General features: G+C 39.5%; 1 protein-coding gene across 1 annotated transcript in view; it reads left to right on the forward strand.

Annotated features, from left to right (window-relative positions):
• Positions 1 to 24,938, forward strand: part of ADCY2 (adenylate cyclase 2) — a 434,114-nt gene that overhangs the window by 299,370 nt on the left and 109,806 nt on the right. The window contains exons 6-12 of the mRNA XM_060146855.1: positions 3,632 to 3,743; positions 8,190 to 8,317; positions 13,571 to 13,729; positions 14,535 to 14,667; positions 16,200 to 16,376; positions 19,836 to 19,879; positions 23,604 to 23,684. Coding sequence (XP_060002838.1) covers positions 3,632 to 3,743; positions 8,190 to 8,317; positions 13,571 to 13,729; positions 14,535 to 14,667; positions 16,200 to 16,376; positions 19,836 to 19,879; positions 23,604 to 23,684 — 834 coding nt within the window. The remainder of the gene's footprint in view (positions 1 to 3,631; positions 3,744 to 8,189; positions 8,318 to 13,570; positions 13,730 to 14,534; positions 14,668 to 16,199; positions 16,377 to 19,835; positions 19,880 to 23,603; positions 23,685 to 24,938) is intronic.

The following is a 24,938-nucleotide window of genomic DNA, read 5'->3' on the forward strand; positions in this document are numbered from 1 at the left end:
CAAGAGTGTGAGTACTGGGAGGTGAGGATCACTGGGGCGATCTTGGAAGCTGATTAACACACTTATCGAAGGCAAAGGATTGGTGAAGCACCTTCAACTGTCTTCAGAGATTGTGTAGAATATGTTTGCAGTATTAAATTTAAATTCATAAAACATATTTGGGATCCTAAAGTAACTTAAATTCTTAAAACTTAAAAATGGAAAAGCTTCAATGGCATGGAGTACCAATTAATTTTAAATGAAATATGAAAACATATGGCCTTTTCCTCCTGAAACAGGACAGGTATAATAAAAAAAGAAGCAGATAAAATACCTGGCTAATGCAGGTAGTTCAGTCAATAACTGAGGGTGTTTTTTAATGAGAATTATTAGGTTGATAGACCAAAAAGATCTGTTGATAACTTTTAGTTTTGCTTTGATGATTCATTCAATGAAATATTTATTCTCTGTTAATAACATTGACTAGCTCTTTACTAACTGATATAATAACAATAATAATAATAGTAATAAGTAGGATGAGGAGGAAGTGGAGAAGAAAAAGAATTTATAGATGTGAAGGTAGCAACTACCAGTTGCCTTCTGAATCATTGTCTTCCTCTGAATCCCTCCCACTAGTGCTGAAACATTCACAAACCCATCATGTCTTTGAAAACAAACATAAATCCCTGAATCCAGTGCCACCCTCCAACTCTGAAATTACGTCCATGAATTTCATAGCCCAGATTCTAGAACAATTTTCCACTCTCTAACTAGACTTCCTTATTTTCTCTCCCTCCTCAAATCACCACCCTCTGATATTAACCTCCCCCATGTCACAGAACTCATTCTTCCTACATTCACCACCAGTTTTCTTGTTCCAGAATCTGAATATGACTTCCTCTGCATCCTATCTCATTGACCACATGGTTATGCTTGGTCCCATTCACCTTGTCTTTGCACTTAAATAATTCTACATCCTTGGGTTTCCATGCCATTGTTACCCCTTTGTTTTCTCCCTGCAGTCTTCTTTATTGTTTTCTCGTCCCTAAATCTAGGCTGTTCTGTAAATGAAAGCATTTCCAGGTCTCTCCTAACTCCTCTGTTCTCTCCAGCTCTCGCCCAGGACTTAATGACCATCTATATGATGCTAAGACACAGAACTCAACCTTAGTTTTCCATAAGCATCTACCTAATGGTCTTCTTCTTGGGTCTCCCACTGACACCACCCTCAGACTCAACCCAACCAAAGTGGAGCTAGTCAACTTCTCCTGCAAGCTTGATTTGATTTGTACACTAGGTACAGCCCCAGTACTCAGCCAGAAACCGGTCTTTATCTCAGCACTTTCTTTTCCTAGACACTTCCCACAACATCTAATCCCTAACAAAGCCTGATTCATTCTCCTTCCTACAAATCTCCCCTCTCTGTCCAGTTCTCCCCATTTCCCCCACTTATAGACTTTCCACAGGGCTCTCCGGAATGTACCGGATATGATTCTAACTGACCTGCCCACCTCCAGGTTGCTGCCGCCAGAGTGGTCTTTCTCAAGTGGTGATGTGATCCGAGTCTAGGTCGGGTTTCCTTCCTGTGTGACCCCCGAAGTGCTCTGCGTCTCCTCTTCCATAACCCTTTGTACATTGTGTCCCAGTTACTCATATACAGTCTGCATCTTCCTGCCCAGTAACCACAGGGCCAGCTTCAGACCTGTACATTCAGCCCATCTTGGGCTCCTTCACCCACTACATGTCTTGATACATGAAACACTGTGGAGGTTGTCAACAAGAAGTAGAGTCAACCACTCGTTCTCACGTTCTCCCTCCCATGCTGCCTGGATCGGGCATCTTCCTCTGAGTGAGTAATGCCTCCTCTTGGACCATGGCTCAGCATCTGTGGGTCCCTGCCTCTGCAGGAGAGCACAGAAGAAGTAGGGATGGTTTTATGGCACCATCTGAATGGAGAGCACAAAAGCCCCAGCAGCCCTGATTTCCCTGGACCAGAGGTCTCCCCCTGCTTCTGTCCATCCTCAGAGGAGCAAGTCTTTCCTCCAAGGTGAAGCCACAAGCCTTGTACTTTGCCTGAGGAGCAGAGTGTTGCCAGCAGCAGAGATCAAGCCATGTTCTGCCTGGGACCAGGCTGACGGCTGCTGCACATTTTTTTTTAAATTGTGGTAAAATATACATAGCAGTTACAATTTTAACCATTTTAAATTGTACAGTGCAGTGTCACTAAATACATTCATGCTGTTCTGCAACCATCACCAACATCCATGTCCAGAACGTTTTCTTCATCCCAAACTGAAGCTCCATACCCACTAAACAACAACGCCCCATCCCCAGACTCTGGCAGTCACCATACCACTCTCTGTCTCTGTGGTTGGGCTAGTCTAAGTACTTCATATAAGTGAAATCATATAATATTTGTCCTTTTGAGTCTGGCTTATTTCACTCAATTTAATGTCTTCAGGGTTCATCCAGGTTGTGTTATTTGTCAGAATTTCATTTCTTTTAAAGACTGAATAATATTCCACTGTATTATACACCACAGTTTCATCCATCCATTTCTTTAAATGTCAATAGACATTTGTTTCATTTTATGAATAATACTGCTGTGAACATGGGTATACGAATATCTGTTTGAGTTCCTGCTTCCAGCTCTTTTGGGTATATACCTAAGAGTGGAATTGCTGGATCCTATATATGGTAATTTTATATTTCATAAAATTTTGTGAATTGGCAGTTATTTTTGTTTCATGGCCCATCTTAAACCGTACCATATTCACTACCTGAACCCAGAATTTTAGGCTTCTTTATTAGTCCTTTACACAAAACATAAACACGTTATTGTATAGGTAAATTTGTAATGTACACAGTGGTTCTGTAGTTTCTCTATCCTGACCCATCAAGGTTAGCTAAACACATACACAACTCTAAGGAATCTCACATTTGCCCTCCCAGCCTGTACATCCCATGAAGGGAAGCTGTACTGTCATTTCCTAAGTGACTTTCTCTGACTCTTCACCACCTCCACTGTTCTGTCTTACAGCACTCTGCTGTTTTCTTTTATAGCACTTATTATCACTGTAATTGGACGTTGGTTGGTGTCCTTATTTGTTTAATGCATCCCCAAACCAAACTCTGAGCTTTAGAAAGATGTTCTGTATCTGCTCTCCTGGCAGGTAGTAAGGAAGCCAGAATTTTTTTCTTTGAATCAATAAAAACAGGATTTGACTTTTATTATTTTGCTTCTTCTACATAGGAATCCTTATAATATAAAATCATGTAATGATTCAAATAGATGCATACTCCCTTGATATCAGAATTATGACACTGTAGTGTACTGTCAGGATGAAGACCACATAAATGAGAGAGGCGGGGAGGGGCTGGCCCTGAGAAAAGAAAGGTGAGCAGTAAAAATGGACTAGAATAGAGAACGTGCATCACATGACTTTTTCGTCAACGATTTTATTATAAAAATTTAACATCAAAAAAAAAATTTAATGGGAAAGTTTAGCAAAATGTTTACATATTCCATACCCAGGGAAATGACATTTTGCAAAAATGTAAAAACTTATACTCTTTCAATGGGAAAAACTACCATTACTTTCTTAACGAACATCAACTTGCCAATATGGCACTCACTGGTTTGTTCCCACAGTATCCTCTATGCGGACATTGTTGGGTTCACCCGTCTGGCCAGTGACTGCTCCCCAGGAGAACTGGTCCACATGCTGAATGAACTCTTTGGAAAATTTGATCAAATTGCAAAGGTGAGTATTAGTGATTACCTTCTATTTTGAGGATATATAAAATTTGGGCTTACTTTTTCTCTGGTCCCTTATCAATTTTTTACCTCCTCATAAAAGCATCCTTTAGGAATGTTGTTTGTAGATTTGTTGGATTTATTTGCCATCGAGCCCCAATAAATCTCTAACCTACACTGGGAATGAGAGATGTCATAGCATATAATTAGCATATTTTTCATCTACTTTTAAAACTTCTGCATATATATAACTCAGCACACATATAATAAATACATTCAAGATGATGAGATTTGATTTGCACATCTCTCTCTCCTGTGCCGTTCTAAGATTCTCTTTTTAGGCATTTCGATGTCAAGGAGTTGGAAACATGATTTCCTCTCCAGTTGTAACTATTACATATTCACAGTGTTAAACGGCATCCTGGGAAAATCCCTAAAATAGGATGCATCCCTTCTTCCTAAGCCCTTTATCGACTGTTGTCCCATTTTTATCCACTGACCCTTGTGCCACTTGCAGAGATGTAAGTTCAGTATTTGTCATTCATATGCTCATTTGTGGGAAGTTTCACAGAGAAGAAATGATGACAACTGATCTAAAACCATACTAGACCTTATTCTAGACTTATTTATTGGAACTATTAAGGTTTCTGGTGGGAATATTGATAATTTTTTTTCTTTCCTGCTAGCCTGTACTTCTGTCTCATAAAATGTTTCTGGTCAGCTTAATTTTGTCTCTGAATTGTTCCCAACAAAAATACATTATTATGCTTATTAAAATGCATTCTTTACATAAGGAAGAGTTGGTTCTAAGTTTAGTTCATGGTGAGATTTTGAAAACAATAGGTGAGATTTTGCTCACTTTTAAACAATAAAGAAAATTCCAGCCAGGCCTCCTAGGCATAAATCTGGCTTGCAGATGTTCACAGAGTCACTCTTGCGTCAAGTTTTCCATGAGGTGTCTTATGTTGCCCAACTGACCATGACAGATCTCATTGGGAATTCTAAAAAATCACTAAGAGTATAGCTCTGTTTCCTTCCTTTACCAAACCAAAGGAAGAGGTTGAGTTTGGGGTAGAGGGGGCCTCATCTTTAGAAAACGTCTTGAAAGTTTGAGTCAGTAAAAGGTCCTTTTTGTTGCACTACCTGGTCACAGTAGGAAGAAACATCCTAATCTTGGCTGATAACAACAAAGCTCCAGTGTTTACATGGCATTTTCCCCACACGCAAGGCTCTGTGTCCAAATTACTTCTCTCTATATGGACACCAGTCAAACTGATTAGGGGCCCACCCTACTCCTGTATGACCTCATCTTAACTAATTACATCTACAGTGACCCTTTGGCCAAATAATGTCACGTTCACAAGTACCAGGGGTTAGGATTTCACATGTGAATCTGAGGAAGACACAATTTATAACTCATAAGGGAAGTACTCGGTGTGACTTCCTGCTCCTCTCTGATCATTGTAACAAAGGAACGTCCAGGCAATATCAGAGACTGTCCTAGGATAGCTTGGGCCATCCATTGCTGGTCACAAGGGCAGCATGCTTTGGATATCAGTTCATGGCTCTTAGTCCAAAACATGGAGTTGGTGAGCATTATAAGCAAACAGATAGTTCAGTCCATTGAGGGAATACTACATAAAGCACATTAAGTTAAGGAACTCAACGTCACTGCTCACTCACTGTTAGTTTTTATCCACTTTAATGAGGTATAACTGGCATACAGAAAGCTATACATATTTCACATACATACAACTTACTGAGCTTAAGGATACACCCTTGAAACCATCACTACAATCTATGCCATAAACATCTATCACCTAGAAAAGTTTCCTCTTGCCCTTTTAATTTATCATTATCATCATCATTATTATTTTGTGATTAAAACACTTAACATAAGATCTACCTTCTTAGCCAATGTTTAGGTATACAATATAATATTATTAACTATAGACACTATGCTGTACAGTAGCTCTCTAGGACTTATTCATCATGCATTACTGAAACTTTGTGTCCTTTGACCAACACTTCCCCATTTTCCCCTCTCCCAGGCCTGGAAACCACCATTCTATACTCTGCTTCTGTGTTTGACCAATTTAGATTCCTCATATAAGTGGTATCATGTAGTATTTGTCATTCTGTATCTGGCTTATTTCACTTAACAAGTCAAATTCAACAGTACTTTAAAATGATCATATACCATGACCAACTGGGATTTATCCCTGGGATGCAAGTTGGATAGCATCGCAAATCAATTGATGGGATATACCACATTAACAGAATGAAGGGTAAAAATCATATGATCATCTCAATCAATTGATGCAGAAAAAGCATTTGACAAAATTAAACACGCTTTTATGATTAAAAACTCTCAACTAATAAGAAGGAACTTACCTCAACACAATAAACCCGTATATGAAAAACCCATAGTGAACATCATACTCAACAGTGACAAACTGAAAGCTTTTCTTCTAAGATTGGGCATAAGACAAGGATACCTACTCTCACCAGGTCTGTTCAACATAGTGCTGGAACTTCCTGACGCAGCAGTTAGGCAAGAAAAAGAAATAAAAGACATCCAACTCAAAAGAGAAGTAAAATTATCTCTGTTTGCAGATGATATGAACTTATATGTAGAAAACACTAAAGAGTCCACAAAAATCTGTTAGAACTAATAAATAAACTCAGTAAAGTTGCAGGATAAAAAGTCAACGTACAATAATCACTTGTATACAATGAAGTATCTCAAAAGGAAATCAAGAAAACACATTTACATTATCATCAAAAATAATGAAATACTTAGGAAATAGACTTAACTAAGTAGGAGCATGACTTATACACCAAAACTATAAAATATTGATGAAAGAAATATAAAGAGACACAAATAAGTAGAAAGACATTCCATGTTCATGGGTTGAAAGAATTAATATTAAAATAGTACCCCAAACCATCTACAGATTCAATGCAATCCCTATCAAAATCCCAAGGGTAGTTTTTACAGAAATAGAAAAAAAATACTAAAATTCATATAGAACCACAAGAGACACCAAGTATCCAAAGCAATTTTGAACAAGAAAAACAAAGCTGGAGGCAACGTGCTTCCTGCTTTCAAAATATATTGCAAAACTACAGCAATCAAAACAGTCTGATACTGGTATTAAAGACAGACATACAGACCAATGGAGCAGAATAGAGACTAGAAATAAACCCATGCATATACAGTCAGCTGATCATTGATAAGAGTGCCAAGAATTCACTGTTCTTAATCTTACTGTTTTCTAGACTCAGGATACATATTTAGGAAGTATAGGAGAGAAGCCTTATTAATAAACAATGTTTTGTCTTTTTATTATTTAAAATATTGTTATCAGGAATTACTAACACGTCATCTATAATGCTATAGATAAGCATGAAAGTACACAGCTCTCTATGAAACAGGGAAAGAAATCTGCAAAATCTTCAGTAAACCTAACACATACTTAAGAACAAAAAGATCTTATGTTCGTTTTATTATTTCAAATTTGTTCGTTTTATACATAAGCCTGTACGAGTGTTAAGAAGAAAAAAAGTCTGGGATTTCCCTGGTGGTCCAGTGGTTAAGACTGCAGGCTCCCAATGCACAGGTTTGATCCCTGATTGGGGAGCTAGCGTCCCACATGCCATGCAGCATGGCCAAAAAAAAAAAAAATCTGTGTTTGGTACATCTTTGTTTATTTATGTATTTATTATAAATTTGAGTGAAGAGTCTATAAACTAGTTGAAAGGTTAGAAATGGATGTAGGATTAATGCATATGAATGAAGTTAATCTCAATGTTATAATATAAATACAAACCAGCCAATAAAAATAATGAGTTTGTCTAACTTTATATTAAAACAGCTTAACCTCAGATCAGAATTAAGTTTCAAATTACTTGGCAATGTTGAATGGTGGCTTATTATGTTGTAGAGATGTTTATCGGAAGCTACATGTCTGCAGGTAAGACTCTGCTTCAGCTTTAAAAGAAATGAGGAAAATCGTGAGCACAGTAGGAAATGACAAAAATTCTAATTCTAGCTGAGTTCTGCTTACCATTTTCTATCCTGAAAGATTCTGTTTTGCATAGAGTGTTTCATTTCACTGTCAATGTTTGGATTTGTTCAGACTAAAGAGAATGGTCCTATCTTTACCCTCCTCTGCTGTGTTAAGTGTAAATCATTCCAGAACTTTCTCTCAGCTTTCCCCTTCTACCCCTTACCCTGATTCTTCCTGCTTTGGTAAAGGAGCATGCAGGTGAGGGTGCCTCAGTCTTGATGGGTAATTAAGGGAAACTCAACTAGTTCTCATTTCTTTCTTCCCACAAACCCTATTCACTGTGGCAATGCCAGTAGAACTAGCACTTGGTGATATTTGGTAAATCAAAATCATTATATATGTGCTTAACTCAACTGAAATTCTGTGATTTCTTCTTTCAGGAGAATGAATGCATGAGAATAAAAATTCTAGGAGACTGCTACTACTGTGTTTCCGGACTCCCTATCTCTCTCCCTAACCATGCCAAGAATTGTGTGAAAATGGGACTGGATATGTGTGAAGCCATAAAGTAAGTGTAATGCTTAGTAAGAGCTTTTTTAACTGTTTGGTAAGTTTTAGTTGTAGTTCTTACAACTATTCTTATTTTTCTGTCTACTGAAACTAAATACATGATTGTACATTTAAATATAAATGGGCAGAGACTCATTTATTGGCATGTGAGAACTAAGTCCAAAGTAAGCCTTCTGTGTTTTGTATTGCTATTATTAGTCTTAGATTACAGCAACACTGAGTTAGAATCTATGGGAAGGGACCTTTGTGTTTGTTTCAAAAGTGCTTTTTTAAAAAATGTAAAGGTCTCCTCCAATCTTCAGGAAAAAGGCTGTACTCTCAGCATCTCTTGATTTCTGACAAGTACATGTAAATTGTAAGAGGGAAAGTAGTTTTTACCACCAGACTGCAATGAATATAAAAATCCAGCCCAGAATTACTCCATCTAAGTCACGCTCAGCTCTGTGAATGTAGTTTCAGTTTATATCCATAATAGTTTTCTGCCTTGTATCTATAGGTTCTTTCATTGTAATTCTAGAGAAGATTTGCTTACATAGAATAATGTTATCGTTACAGTTGACAAGTACAGGGTAAAAATGTGAGGTAAAAAATGAATTTTCACTGCCCGCACCATAATGCATACTTCTTTATAAGTACCTTCATAGAAGCCACGGTATTCTTATAAATGATAAAAGCTCTTGTTTTCTGATTGTGTGATTGAAGGATTTCAGTTTGGGTTTTTTTTGGGGGGGGGATTGCCTATTTTTGGTCAAGTGATTTTCCCCTATCCTCCACATATTTTTCGGCTAAACAGCATGGGAACTATGTGCTTGATGGTCTAATTCCTTGTCTCAGGGTCAGAGTAAATAGGACCTTAAGTGAGAAAGCAACAAGTCAAGTTATCACTGTGTTTAGCCCACCGTGGTGTTAGTTGTGGGCCAAAATGGACTGAGAGGTTTGTCGATGGGTTTCCAGTGCTGGCCAGGGAAGAACAGTGAAGCCCTAGCCGCAGCAGAGTCTGCAGACCTAGGTGTCCAGATCCACTAGTTCAGCCTTTGTCATGGGCCACTGTGGGGCGGTCAGGGATTGAGAGGCAAAGGAATCGAGAGGAATCAAAGGAAGATTCAAGATGGGAGGGGTGGGCAGTGTTGCCTCAGCTTCCCACTGAAATACATTGTGTGGGAAATAACTGTCCCCCTCCTTCTCCCCATAAGTATATCATTTGTCTTCTCGGAGACTTAAAAAAAAAAAGTTTTTCAGCTTTATTTCAAGAGTCATTAACTATTCACGCCACTATGGGTCTAGATGGAAGTGAATTTAATCAATGTAGACCTAACAGATTTTCTCAAATGTATAACCCACCCCTGGAGGCCACATCAGTGTTGGTTTCAAACATGAGGGGAAATGGATTCTGTAAATGGGTTTTGTGAAGGATGATATTATGTGAATCAATAGCACATTGGATTCAACAATCCACCCTTTTACTAAAGCTTAATTTCTGCTTTGGAATCAACTGTTTTCCAGTTCTGTTAAGTTTATGTAATTCCAATATGTTGAAGAGCCTTTAGAAAAAAGATCCCCCCCCCAAAAAAAAAAAAAAAGAAAAAAGATTCCGTACATTCTGTCCACTGGCATGTCATCAGGTCATCAGTAATACCTTCTTTTGTTGTTACATTTATTTATTGGGGTTAAATATACATACATAAATATTGCCCTTTGAACCATTTTTACATGTACAATTCAGTGGCATTAAATACATTCAAAATGTCATACAACCATCACCACTATCTACTTCCAGAACCTTTTCATTGTCCCAAACAGAAACTCTGTACCCACTAAGCAATAACTCCCCATTCCCTTCCTCCCAGCCCCCAGTAACCTCTGTTCTACTTTCTGCCTCCATAAATTTGCCTGTTCTAGATATTTCATGCAACTGGAATTGTACAATACTTGTTCTTTTGTGTGTGACTTATTTCACTTTATATAATGTTTTCAAGGTTTATTCATATTGTGGTATGTATCAGTACTTCATTCCTTTTAATGATGGAATAACATTCCATTGCATGTATGTATTGCATTTTATCCATTCATCATAGATGCCTCAGTGATATCTTATGTGTCCAGCATCTCAGTAATGTCAACAGATTTGAGTGAACTTCCAGAGCTCTTCCTTATACCTAAAGTTAAGTTTCATATCTTAATGGCCATGTGTCCCCATGATCTGCTACTCCTTGACCAAGGGCTTCTGAATTCTTCCCCTGCTATGTATCAACAGTTCGGCTCATGTGCAGTTGACAGAGTGATCAGTAATAGGTTGTTTTAGCCCAATCGAAAAATGGGCAGAAGACCTAAACAGACATTTCTCCAAAGAAGACATACAGATGGCCAACAGGCACATGAAAAGATGCTCAACATCGCTAATTATTAGAGAAATGCAAACCAAAACTACCATGATGTATCACCTCACACCGGTCAGAATGGCCACCATTAAAAAATCAACAAATAACAAATGCTGGATAGTGTGTGGAGAAAAGGCAACCCTCTTACATTGTTGGTGGGAATGTAAATTGGTGCGACCACTGTGTGAAACAGTATGGAATTTCCTCAAAAAACTAAAAATAGAATTGTCAGAAGATCCAGCAATCCCACTCCTGGGCATATATCCAGACAAAACAACAATTCAAAAAGATACATACACCCGTGTGTTTGTAGCAGCACTATTCACAATAGCCAAGACATGGAAACAACCTAAATGTTCTCTGACAAATGAACGGATAAAGAAGATGTGGTACATACATAAAATGGAATATTAGCGATAAAAATAAATGAAATAATGCCATTTGCAGCAAAATAGACAGACTTAGAGATTACCATACTAAGTGAAGTAAGCCAGAAAGAGAAATACAAATATCACATGATATCACTTACATGTGGAATCTAAAATGTGACACAAATGAACCTATCTATGAAACAGAAACAGACTCACAGACATAGAGAACAGACTTGTGGTTGCCAAGGGGGAGGGAGAGTGGGGGAGGGATGGATTGGGAGTTTGGGATTAGCAGATGCAAACTATTATATATAGGATGGATAAACAAGGTTCTACTGTATAGCACAGGGAACTATATTCAATATCCTGTGATAAACCATAAAGAAAAGAATATAAAAAAGAATATATATATATATATATGAATCATTTTGCTGTACAGCAGAAATTAACACTACATTGTAAATCAACCATACTGCAATAAAAAATAATAATAGTAGGTTGTCTTGCTACACCCCCAATATAAGCCAGGAAAAGAGCGAACACCTCAGCACATTTCAGAAATTCTTTGTTCTCTCTCACACACAAAGACAAGCATTTTCATTCCCATTTCTTAAGCCAAAAGTTGAGCGTGAATACAGGAATTTCAGTTTTTCAAGCTGCTGAGGAGAAAGCACACGCTTGGCACTTGGAATTTTGCCAGATTATCTCCAGTTTTGGTGGGAACCAGCAACATGGGTCCAGAAATGTTTGCCTGTGTTTTTCCTTCCAAGTTTGGACCTCCACATTTATCCTTGTTCCCCATTAGCTAAGTTCACCACTGCAGAAGCACTTCAGCTGCAGTTTGGGAATATTCCCAACGCTTAAAGAGGCTTTTTTTTTCCTATCATGAAAATGTAAACTGTTCTTAATCAAGGCAGTGATATTCAGGACCCTGATTGTGTAAGTGATTAAGGCTCCTCTTAAATTAGAAAGATTGTCTATTATTGCAAGCTCTAAGGGATCATTTCAACATTTTTCTAGAGATCACACAGATTTCATCTACATGCATTAAAACGTTTGGTCAATCAGGCCATCTGACCCTTGATCAACTCATTTCTCTAAAAAAGACATGAAGCATGTGGAGATTGTTAGAGTCGAATCATTAACCAGTCACTTCTATCACGGACTGGCCTTGTGACTCCCGGGCCCTGTCAGGAAGGGGACACTCAGGGGAGTGGGGAGCAGAGAGGAACCATAGTGAGAAGAGGCCTGGAGAGACGGGGACCAGATAGGGCCCGGGCAGCTGTCCACACTCAGTGCTGATGGGGACAGAGTGGTAGGACAAGCCTCCTATGTCATGTAGATGCTCCTCGTGGGAGCAGGAATGAAGGGTTTGGATGACTTGTAAAGTACCCCAAATAGGTTGTCTTTTTTATAAAAAAAATGAGAACAGGAAAGGAGGGTAGAGAGGAAGGGAGGGGAAAGAGACAGCCTTCTATATTCTTTTTTCAGGACGTCATTTATTTTTACATCATGGACCCATTTCTTTTTATTGGTAGTATGCTCAGATGATGTCACTGCATCATTTAATGCTTGTGTCATTTTGAGATGTTTCAGGTTCATTTTACCGCATCCCACACCTGGTAACCCTTCCGACTTGCTGTGTTGAAATCAGTGTCATTGCTTCCCTCCACGTTTCCTCTTGGGGTGATTCTTTCCATGTAACTAGGGATACCTTCCTGCATTCTTCTTTTACAATAAAATTTTAATTGGTAAATGTATCTAACTGGCAGAAACAAATAAGCATCGCCAAGCATTGCTATTTTTGCTTAAAGGAAGTTCTTCATTTGTCTCTTTCAATGAGTTGGCAACAGAGTCCTAAAGTATTTTTTAAATGATTTTTTTAAAATGAGTTTCTTTTTAATGATACCTTATGCATTATTAAAGCTTCTTAAAGAGTATTCTTTTCTCTTTTCTGTTAAAGAATGTGCACAATTGAAAAGCTTTCCTTTCGTGGTTATTTTTTTTTTAATTCCTACTCAGGCTAAAGTCATTATTAAGCTCACAAATAAGCCGTATTGTCTCATCAGCAGAAAATATTCCTTGGGGACATAGGTTATGCTAAGCACTAGATGGCATCTAAGATTGTTTCTGACAGTACAAGGCAATGTCACACGAGTCTAGTATGAAAATTCTGAGGAGGTGTCAGCACGTGTTATGTGCGTGATACACATTGGTTGAAAAGTAGAAACTACAACCAAAATGCTGCCTCACGACCCCTGCCATCCTGACGCTTTACCGGCCAGAGCACTGGCTTGGCTCTGGTGGTTTAGTCTGGTAGTAACCGAAGAAAAATCCCTTTCTCTTGCCTCAGAGCAGCAATCTTCTGCCACAGTAAGAATTCATGACAATATTTCCAACAATCTGAGACATTCTGAATGATAAAATGCCCAGAAAATTGGCCAGGAATTAAAGGAAGAAGAGGCTGGTCCTGGAAGGTGATGTGACTTTCCTTCCCTTTAGGAAAGTGAGGGACGCCACTGGAGTGGACATCAACATGCGCGTGGGAGTGCATTCTGGGAACGTCCTCTGTGGCGTGATCGGGCTGCAGAAGTGGCAGTATGACGTATGGTCCCATGACGTTACCCTGGCCAACCACATGGAAGCTGGAGGGGTCCCCGGGTAAGGCGGCACATTGGCTTTCTCTCGTCCAGCAGGTTACAGGGCTGGGAATAATAGGTCGACAGGTTAATAACCGACTGCTCAGTGATTTCTGTTGCCTTGGTTAGTATCACGTTACTCACGCCCAGTGGCCTTTTCCATTAACCAGATGGACATGAACTCTCAAGCCCCAATGCAACCACCCCTGGGACCCGTGGTCAAAGACTGTGGATGTCAGATTCTAAATTACAGACTTCTACTTATTTTCATATTTATGAATAGAAACCTAAGTTAAAGATGGTTTATAAGTCAGTGGAGATATATGACGTTTCTCTATTATTGGTAACTTCTGAAATCAGTACTATTGAAATAAGCAAACGGTACCATCTGGATAGATGACACGAGAATCTCGATGCAAGTGCTGTAATTTGGAGAAGCATGAGAACAAGCATTGAGAAAGAAAGCCCATACTTTTACAGATCAGCACACTTCCTAAAATGACTTTGGCATGCATTTCAAAAAAAAGAAATATCTTCATACCCCAAAATTCGATAAGATCGAGTTTTAATTGCTGTAATTCACCATGCAGGTTTCTGTGAGTGCAGAGAAGCTCCAACTATTAGTAGCTCATGACATCTGGGAGCATCTTTCCAAAGCAGTGGTTAACAGACTATGAACCTTAATTACAGTCAGTTTTACTAAGAACATATAGCCTTTCCTTCACTTGGGGCAGAAGAAATTCTCTCTGAAATCCCAAATAAATAGAAAGTCTTCTTGCACGTTCCTCCTTATATATCCTGATTGTGGTTTTAAAATGGAATTTCAGACGTGTTCACATCTCTTCCGTCACACTGGAACACTTGAATGGGGCTTATAAAGTGGAGGAAGGAGACGGTGACATCAGAGACCCATATTTAAAGCAGCACTTGGTGAAGACCTACTTTGTAATCAACCCCAAGGTCAGTATTGTAAAGAGTCTATAATTAGCCTATGACTTCTACTATTAAAAGTGAAAAGGGCAAAGTACTCATATGGAAAGTGTTTTTAGTCAAGAACTAGTGTAATTCTTCGCTCATCTTTGCCTCTAAAACTACTTTAACTGCGTATGTGTTTTTAACAATGGATTCAAATATTTATTAAAGAAACACTTGAAATGAATCACTTGTTTATATGACAAGGGTATTATCTGCATCACGAGGTTGTATAGGTTAGTCAATGTTGATCAATGTGTGTGTTAGTCCACGATGGACCCCGCCTGGCAGTTAGAAAATTAAATAAAGATAAGGATTTTGCTCAAGGCTTTGGATGATAAAAATCTAATGAGACAAAGTAGGATGAAGATATAAGAAAAAGGGAAAGAAGAAACTTCTGGAATATTGGCAAGTAAATGTCATGTATACACTTGTGTGAGTACATTATGTGCCGATATGGTAACTTTGATACAGTGAACACCATTCATCGCATGCAGACAGCTGCTGGCTCTAACTCTTCACACCACGTGTCAGGCCAGAGCAGGGGCTTAGAGTTCTCATCTCTTTTAACCCTTCCCAAATTCCTGCCAAATGGGTACTACTGCTATTTACAGATTAAGAAACTGAAGCTCTGAGGGTTTCTGTAAACTCCCTCCAAATTGCAGGCTGGTAAATAGTGCAGAGAGCAGCAAGACACACCTCTGAATTGTCAAAACCAATATCATAACATCAAGGAGATCAAGTTTATTAATGTTTACTCACAATAACCTCCCTAAAACCCCAGTTTCACCTTCAGAGACAAACTTCCAACTGACTAGAGGGTTGATCTGGAGACAAATGTATGACAAGCGGGACGAACTGTGCGGTGATGGGACAGGGACGGCACAGGGAAGAGGTTAAAAAAAATGTGTACAAAGAACACTGAGTTCAGCTCGGTGCTCTGTGGTGACCTAGATGGGCAGGATGGGGGTGGGTGGGAGGGAGGCCCGAGAGAGAGGGGATAGATGTATACTTATAGCTGATTCATTTTGTTGTACAGCAGAAACTAACACCACGTTGTAAAGCAACTATACCCCCAATTAAAAAAGAAAAAAAAAAAAGAAAGAACATTGCGTTCAGGCAAAGAACACCAAAACACCGATATTCGGGGCCATTTAGCATCAGAAAACCCCCAATCGCTTTAGGAAAAAACACAACCATCAAGAACACATTGAAACAGATCAGCATATTCTGTCTAAGAATCAACTTTATAAAAACATCCCTTAAAATAGCTATTATTTTTCTCTAAGTTTCAAATACAGGTAAGTTTTGTTGTATGAAAAACAAATCATTGGTCTCCAACAGCTCATGGCGCTGAATACAAGTCACTGAAGGAATGAGAGTAGGAACCAGGAAAGTGAAGGGCATGATGTTAGAGGAATCTGCTTACTCAAGGGAGGCTTCTTGGTGGGCAGAGCAGGAAGGCGGGAGGCTGTGCACCTGTGCCCCGCCAGGTGTCATGCTTTGTTTCTAACCCCAAGGGAGAACGACGGAGCCCCCAGCACCTCTTCAGACCTCGAGCCACCCTCGATGGAGCCAAGATGAGGGCTTCCGTCCGCATGACCCGGTACCTGGAGTCCTGGGGAGCGGCCAAGCCCTTTGCACACCTGCATCACAGAGACAGCATGACCACGGAGAACGGCAAGATCAGCACCACGGTACGCCCTCCCCATGCCCTAGCGCTGGGCGAAAGCTAGTTCCCCAAAAGGCATCTCCTGCCAAAGTAACTTTTGTCTGTAATGAGGCAAGCTCACTATCTCCGACTTCTCAGATTGGCATTCTCAGATATTCCTTACAGATATCAGGTTATCAATGAGCACCAACCCCGCATTGCTAAGGGTTTTAACCTAGAGTGATTTTGCATTATAACCTTATTACCCAAGACTCTAATTTACAACTGACAGTAGCAACTGAATACAGCTGAACTCTTTTTTTAAATCCAGGTTTGTGTTTTGCTTCTGCTATTATGAAGTACAATAGAAAGCCCGAGCATCTTAGTAAGAGAACAAATGAAGGCATGATGTCCTTGGAATTTGAGTGGCATCAATAAAACTGTCTCTTCATCACCCAGAGGTTCAGGCTGTGTCAGAAGCAATGTACCTTCTATTGTTGGATATCCTTATTTACATCATCCTTACTTCCAACAGAGAATAAAGTCCCAATGCTTCTTGCAGCAGGGACATTCTCAATAAGATAGCTGAAGTGCAGATAGACAATAGAAAAACTCATAAGAGGAAAGAAAAGTAAACACAGTTGAGCACTTAGAATAATCCCAATGGTATAGTTAGATTTTAAAACAGTCTCTGAGTAAAATTTCATGCAGAATGGCATTAATTGTATTAGGGATGCATTTGAGGTAAAGAAAGAAAATGGGATGTTACATAATTCTTATTAGCTGATGAGAAAAAGAAACATACCAGGCTGTCAGGTAAAAGTGGACATTTCACAATCACACACACAAGCCCAAAAGGCAGGGGCTCAGCATTCTTGTTTTGTCTCAGTTATATCTCTTCTCTCAACTTCCTTTGTTCTTTTTCAACTGAAAAATAAATGATCTGACAGATCATGATCCCTCAGTCAGTCAACAAGGGAGACCACCAGGGCAAGTCCTAGAAGAGTTTGCATTCTGTTGGAAAGAGAGAGACCCTAAGTCGGACGCAAATGAACAAACAAGATCACTCCAGGTGCCTGCTCAGGGCCATGATGAAGAGAAAATGGAGTATCGTCTTTGGGAGTGAATGGTGTGGCTACTCTGGATGGGGTGGCTGGGGACATCTCGGAGAAGGGGGGAAGTCGGTGGCAAATCAAATTCTGTGGCCCTGAGATGGAAATGAATTGGCATCTTTGAGGGCAGAGAGAAGGCTGGTGTGGCTGTAGCGTCATCAGCAATAAAGCAAAGGGAGGTCATCAGGGCGAGAGGCTCTAAGTAATCATGTATAATTTATTCTGATTGTGATGGGAAGTCGTTAGAGGGTCTTACCCAAGGGGAGGGCATAGTATAATTAATACTCTGGGTAATGGAGCAAGAATGCAGTGTTCCAAGGGAGGAGGATGGTGCCCTCTTATGCTAAGATTTTAGTAGTGGAAACAGTGAGAAGCAAACTCAAGTTATAATTTGAAAGTGGAACATATAAGCCTTGGTGATGGAGTGGGTATGTGTGAAAAGGAGGATCAAGGAAGAATACACACTTTTTTGGCTGCACCCCTAGAAGAATGATGATGTCATGAACTGAGATGACAAATACTCAGGGAAAGTCAGGGGATTTCAGATGAAAAAATCCAGGTTTTCCTAATGGACATCTTCAAATCAGTATGCCTTTTAGACACCGAAGTGCAGCTAGGAAGTTGGCAGTTGGGTGTGTGAGTCTGGAACTCAGGGAGGAGGTCCCAGATGGAGATGTGGATGTGAGAAGCATCCGGCTTTAGATGATATTTGAAGCCATGGAGCTGGATGAGATCATAAGAAGAGAAAAGATCCAAGGAGGCAGGATTGGGGCAACTGGAACCTTCCAGCAACTAGACCCTGTTAGAGGAAAGGTATCCTAAGACCCTAGGATCTAGTAGTCAGGGAAAGTCGATGCTTCTATCACTCTTATGAAAAAAGTTGGATAATTTCATCTCAACACTGCATTTATTATTAGTACTAATGGCTAATATCTCTCATCGAGATTTGTTATAAACCAAGAGTTGGTCGGTCGGTCGGTCGGTTGGCTGGTCGGTTGGTTTTCAAGAAATAAGAATCAGATCTAAATATTAAAACATGGTTTTCTGTGCTGTTTCATATGTGTACCTGTGAAAATAAGGCCTTGCTTTTCTGGGTGTGTGATTGATGTTGATGTGGTTGCTAATTTCTTATCAGTCTTTCTTGTCTCAGGACTTAAGAGCAACTGTCTGCCTTACTATCTCAGCAAAACACTAAAGGAGAGATTTCAGCCTGACTTTAATCTGCTATTATGTGTTAGTGAAGATGCCTCTTTCAAGAGAGTTGTTACTGGCTAGAGAGTTGAACTTCAGGAAATTGTGTATAAAAATCAGAGGGCCTCTGGGACAAACTCAGTTTTCTTGACCAGCTGGCCTCCAGTCACAGAGATGGAGCCTAGGGACTGCCTTAGTAGAGACAGAGGACATCTGAGGCTTTGGTTATTAGCACATGAAGCCCATAGGACTGTGTCTCTTACTCAGTTCCAGAAAGATCCCATTGCCATTCTTATTAATACATCCCAGGGTTGAACAATTATCATTGCCAAAAGTTATTTCTTTTATCTAATCCCCTATGCAGAACTTCATTGACTCTTGATTTAACGTTGATAGAGCTGGTAAATAAGGCATTGTTTTACTTTATATAGTAAAACTTGGAGTTCAGTTATTTTTTTAAGACTCACCTTTCCCTAGGCTGAATACATTTCCTGATCTAACCTTGGAGATCAAACAACAAAGAACAGTTTATTTGGAGCCACTTTGTTACAAGTTTTATTTTAATTATTTTATTTTATTTAAATGTATGAAAGTGAATCTTGTGGTTTTTTCAGTCTATTATTGAACATTTGGCAGTGGAGACCCCCGCTGATTAACTCTGACCAATGTCTGTCTCTGTCATTGACCTTTTTCAGGAACTACCAGCACTCATATGTACATTTCTTCTTTTCGATCAATGATTCTCGCTTTCACACACTTAACCAAAAGTCCCATTTCTTAACAGCCCAGTCAGTGATAAGGATTGACTATAGATTTTATGATCATGTTTGTGTCTTAAAGCATTTTTTAAATTTCAGTCTGATGCCAAACTACATTTTCCCATCATTTGTCTACAGTAACTTTAATAACAGTCCTCTGCAGGCGTTGTTTGAAATCATATCTGCAAATATCAGGATGGAAATTTTAAAAATTCAAACCACAATCCTGACACCAGAGTTTACAGATTACAAAAAAATTCTAAATATAAACTGAATTTTTAATCATGTTTCACACTTATAATTAAGCTCTTTTTCTCCTCATGGGTAGTTATTTATTACCTAAATGATATTTTCCATGATAGAAGAAGAAATATATATACATCCTTATCACTGAAAGATTCTTAAAGTATGTTTTTGGCAACTAATACTCTTTTTTTTTACTAGGATGTACCAATGGGTCAGCATAATTTTCAAAGTCGCACCTTAAGGTATAGTATATGTGTATATGTTCCACTTTCTAATTTTTTAAAGGCTTAATTGTTTTTTATTTATTCCTGAAAGTAATTATCATCAATTATAGTAATTTTGAAGTCTACTTCTTCTGAAAAAAGTGCAACTACTTGTGAAAGCCCCTACTAAATTGCTTTCAGCTTCTAAAAGTAGGATTATTGGTGTCATTTTATTAGAGTTAAAAGAGGGAAAAGGAAAACACTGCCTAGTAAACACTTTAGAACTTTAAATTGTTTTCTTAAAATGATTCTTCTTCATATTAATCTGTAGTAAAAAATTGAACTTTCTTAAAATGAGTAACTTACTTAAAATGATGTTTGTGGGGTTGAATCCTAGAAATAAAAGCAAGGTTAAGTCCAGCCTTTCTATAGTGAAAAGAAGTGCAGCCCACCCTGCTCAAAAAAAGAAAAATTGGTGCTTCCCTGGTGGCGCAGTGGTTGAGAGTCCGCCTGCCGATGCAGGGGACATGGGTTCGTGCCCCAGTCCGGGAGGATCCCACATGCTGCAGAGCGGCTGGGCCCATGAGCCATGGCCGCTGAGCCTGCGCGTCCGGAGCCTGTGCTCCGCAACGAGAGAGGCCACAACAGTGAGAGGCCTGCATACCGCAAAAAAAAAAAAGAAAAATTGCTTCCACAAAGGCCTGTAGGTCCCTGTTGCCATCTTCACAAGATCACAGACAGACACTAACCCTTTTCCTTGTCTGTGTTCCTCTAGCTTTGGGGCTCAGAGTCTTACTTTTGCATTGGTCTGGGAGCTAAGTACTTCTTATTGAAGATGTTAGGATAATTAATGAAAGGCCCCAAACTTGAGTCAGCCTTTCTTTCTCCACAGAGATGTGAGTTTATCCCTGTAGAAAACGCATTGCCTGAAAGTAGTTAGATCATTCCCTGCCAGATCTTTAGGGCACACTGTTTCAGACCCCTCTATGTTACTTTATTTTTGTTGTAATGAGCTCTAATTTGTATTTTGTGTAAAATTTGAAATGTTAACATTGACATATAACACTTAGAGCCCTATGTTATAAGGAAAATTGGGTTCTTGGGCTTTTGAAATGTTATTTTTTAAGTGGCAAATACCAAATTAAAGAGAGCTTAAGGTAATTTAAGAAATATTTGGGACCTGTGACATATCTTGAGAAGGCTTGACTCTTCAGGCCAATAAGAGACTAGCACATCTGCGAACAACTGTCTACAGAATTTCATGGTCGTCCTTCCGCCTTATATGTGCTATGTCCTCTCATCTGTCTAGTGGGAAATGCCTCGTGCAGTGCCAGTATGATGTGGGCAGTGTATTTGGGGATGAGTGCTGTCTGGAAGACAGTGATCAGAAGCTGTCGGTTTTATCTGTACCAGGCATATGGGAAACCTAATTTCATCCCTACAGGGTTACTCCAAGGTAGATGAAATTGCCATTATCATTTTAGGAGGGAAGAAACCAAGGTGCTGGGTTAGGAGGTGACCAGAGTCACATGACTGTGGAGGCGAGGCCATGGTTATGCCCAGGGTCTGTGACACCAAAACCTGTGTTCGTAGCTGCTCTCCTGTCCTGCCTACCCTCCAAAGAGCTTCCTCCACATCTACTCCACTTCCCTCCATGGTGGTTGATCTTTGGTTTCCCCAAGCCTCACAGAGAGAGCTCGGCTTTCAAATCAGCCTCACCTGGGACTTCCTTTGTACGTCCTGCCTATGTAACATGGCCAAGGTCCTAAAACCTCTCTGAGCCCACAGCCTGGCAGTGAGTGGGCACCACAGGGCAGTGAAGCATCACCTGAGATAAAGCAGGACCTCTTCCACGCCTCTTTAGATATAGTGGCCCAGGCCTGGGGGTGGGACAGGTCGGGGAAGGAGCTCAGGAGAAAGAATGGAGAGGAATTGGAAAGAGGGGTTGGGGACACTCAGTACTGGGGAAGCCAACGGTAGGGCAAGAATGAGGACAGGAAGGTCAAAAATGCTGAAACGTTGAAAGTCTGAGGAATAAAGCCCTGCTTGGTGAATTAAGAACTCCTCGCGGGGAGATGATCAGCCCCAAGGGTCTCGTATCACTTCTGTAGCGGAGGTCACAAAACTGTGGAGACAAGGAAACTGTCTACATGTTAAGAGCTGTTAGCCAGAAAATTAGTGAATACAAAGGGTGCATAAGAATAGGCATTTATTGGCTACTTCATGTGCCACATTTACTGCATTGAGCACCGCACAGGCATTATCTAAGCTAATCCTAAAACAGACTCACAACGGCAATGCCATTGTTAGCACCCTGGACATATGATTGAAGGGTTAAATTTTCTTGTGAGCTCAAGGCACCGACACTGTTCCTTCTCACACTTGGAGACACTTTTTGAAAGAGAAAGCCACCAAACTGAAGTCAGGAATCTCAACACTTGGCATAGGGCTGATTAAAAGAAAAAGAAGAGTCTAAAATGAAGGTAGCACCTCAACCATAAATGAGAATGAGCCATCTTAGATGATTGCTAAGATGCCATGCTTTTTTTAAAAGAAGGATCAAAATTAATTTGCCTTCCAATTTAGCTTGGAATTTGGCAGGCTAAAACCTCTTAATTCCATTGGCTTAGTGTCTACAGGTGGATCACTTAATATCGTTCTGTTTTTGAACCAAAACTGCCCTTAGCCTGTTTAAAGAAAGCAGGACCTGAAAGTGTGAATCCACAAACAATGATATAATGTAGGTAGATTACCCATCCATCTCATTAATGATAATTCCATGAGATATTATTACAGATAAATATGACATTGCACACTTAATACTATTCTTATCTATATATAGAGGCAGTTCTAAACTCAGAAAAGTATTATTTTTATTCCAGAGTAGGAGGTCTATTCAGTGAGTAACTTAACCAACCACAAGACAAAGAAGCCTCGTGATCACTCCCATGGGACTAGGTGACTCAGACACCCAGACTCAGGTGCAGGCTCGGTCAGGCCAGTTCGGGAAGGGCCAGATGTGCTTATACTCTTTGCAGTAGATGTTTAACTTTTAAAAACAAGTATTATTTTGATTTTCTCCTTAGCAGCATTCTCATGCTAATTGTCAAATTAACCTTGGAGAACTCATTCTTATCTTGGCACAATTTATTTGCAAAACATTTTATATTATGACTGAAGATTATTTACTTCCAAGATCAAGTGAGCGGTCTGCACATATAAGTGGGGTTTTCTGTGAATAGTGCTTTCCAAAACTGAGGAACATTTAAATACATGCAACGAAGCTTTGACGTGTCTCAAGTAAGACTTTAGTTCTGAAAATTCTTGAAAATTGACCAAGGAAAGCATAAAATAGGAATGATTATTTTGTCAACCACACCAAATTTTTACAAGGGAATTTCCAAAGCCAGTATGTTCTGTCATAATATAAAGTTTATAAAGGCAAAAATTCAAGGGCTAGTGCATCTCTTGGGACAGAAATTTCTTTTATCTCAGACACCAAGGACATATCTTTCAGTGTTGCTTTTTAATTTCACTCTGAGTAGTAAGGCAACATTTTACTGCACCAAAAACTCTAGCCAATTCATTCAATCCACAGAGTGGCTATATGTTAATAGAGAAAAGGCTGCACATAGACTGTTTCCTTTTTAAAAAAAAATTCAGTTAACAGATTCAGACAGAGATTTTGGCATCATAGACACACAGGCTTACTGTTTAGTTTAGTAATAATATTCTTACCCAAAATATTTCCTCCTTCATATAGAACCAAGTCACAAAAGAAGAGATTTGAAGAGGAATTAAATGAAAGGATGATTCAAGCAATTGATGGAATCAATGCACAAAAGTGAGTACTTTTAAATTATCATTCCTCTCTTATTTCAATCCTATTATTTGAAAATAATGACATGTTTTCCAAAAGAATTTCCCCCCAAACTCTGTCATACTTATCATGACAAAGCCAAGTTTTCTGAGACAGTTCATTCATTTCACCGCAAGCATCCTTAATAATAGCTTTTGTTAGTAGTATTTCATCTTTAAAAAAATTTTTAACTCTGCCTAATCCTCCCCAAGTAAATTACTGATAAACAACATGATACATAATTATAGAGAGAAAATGAGAGCATAGTGTGTTCAGTAGCATATTTTTTAAAGATCAGTAGATTCCACATGGGAAAATCATTAAGTTGTAATGTGTGACACTATTCAAAATGCATTCATCCCCCCACCCCGAAAAATCAGAGAATGTGGAGGTACCTGTGTTCTAAATCCTGGAAGAGGGTCTTGAGCATTAGAATCTGAACTCATGGAGGCAGCAGGAGGAAGACCAATTCTTTGGAGGCCAAAATATCACTCAGTCTATAAAGCCAAGAATTGCTATTGTAGTTTTAAACGGTCCAAAAAGGCAGGAGACGAGATTTAAAGAAGGTGGTGGCTTTCATGGCTTGCACAGAATGATTACATTCACCGGCCTTGGAATTCTCCTTAGGTGTGTGTGCCATGGCTGACCTCATGAAGGGCAGGAGGTAAACAACTCAGTGTGGTTCCTGGTACTCATTAGATGCTCCATAAATGTTTATTGAATTAAACTGCGGTGAAAACCTTAGTAGATCCAAATGAAAAGGTTTTATGCGGGGCTTCCCTGGTGGCGCAGTGGTTGAGAGTCCGCCTGCCAAAGCAGGGGACACGGGTTCGTGCCCCGGTCTGGGAAGATCCCACATGCCACGGAGTGGCTGGGCCCGTGAGCCATGGCCGCTGAGCCTGCGCGTCCGGAGCCTGTGCCCTGCGACGGGAGAGGCCACAACAGTGAGAGGCCCGCATACCGCAAAAAAAAAAAAAAATGGTTTTATGTGAAAGTTTTCATCTTTATGGAAACCTATTTAATTTTTATCAAGCAAGTTGACTCATGGAAAGTGTAAATGATTTTCACCTTGAACTGTGCCTCCAAAATTAAGTTACATAGCTTTGCAAAATGCATACCTCTTTAGACTGTGCTTTGCAAGTGTGCATTTCAGAATATTTACAGTACTTATGGAGGAATCGTATGAGTGTATGTATGTATGTATGTGGTGTGTGTATGTGTGGAGTTCCATACATATAC

Source organism: Lagenorhynchus albirostris, chromosome 3 (assembly GCF_949774975.1).
Source record: "Lagenorhynchus albirostris chromosome 3, mLagAlb1.1, whole genome shotgun sequence".
Lineage (NCBI taxonomy): Eukaryota > Metazoa > Chordata > Mammalia > Artiodactyla > Delphinidae > Lagenorhynchus > Lagenorhynchus albirostris.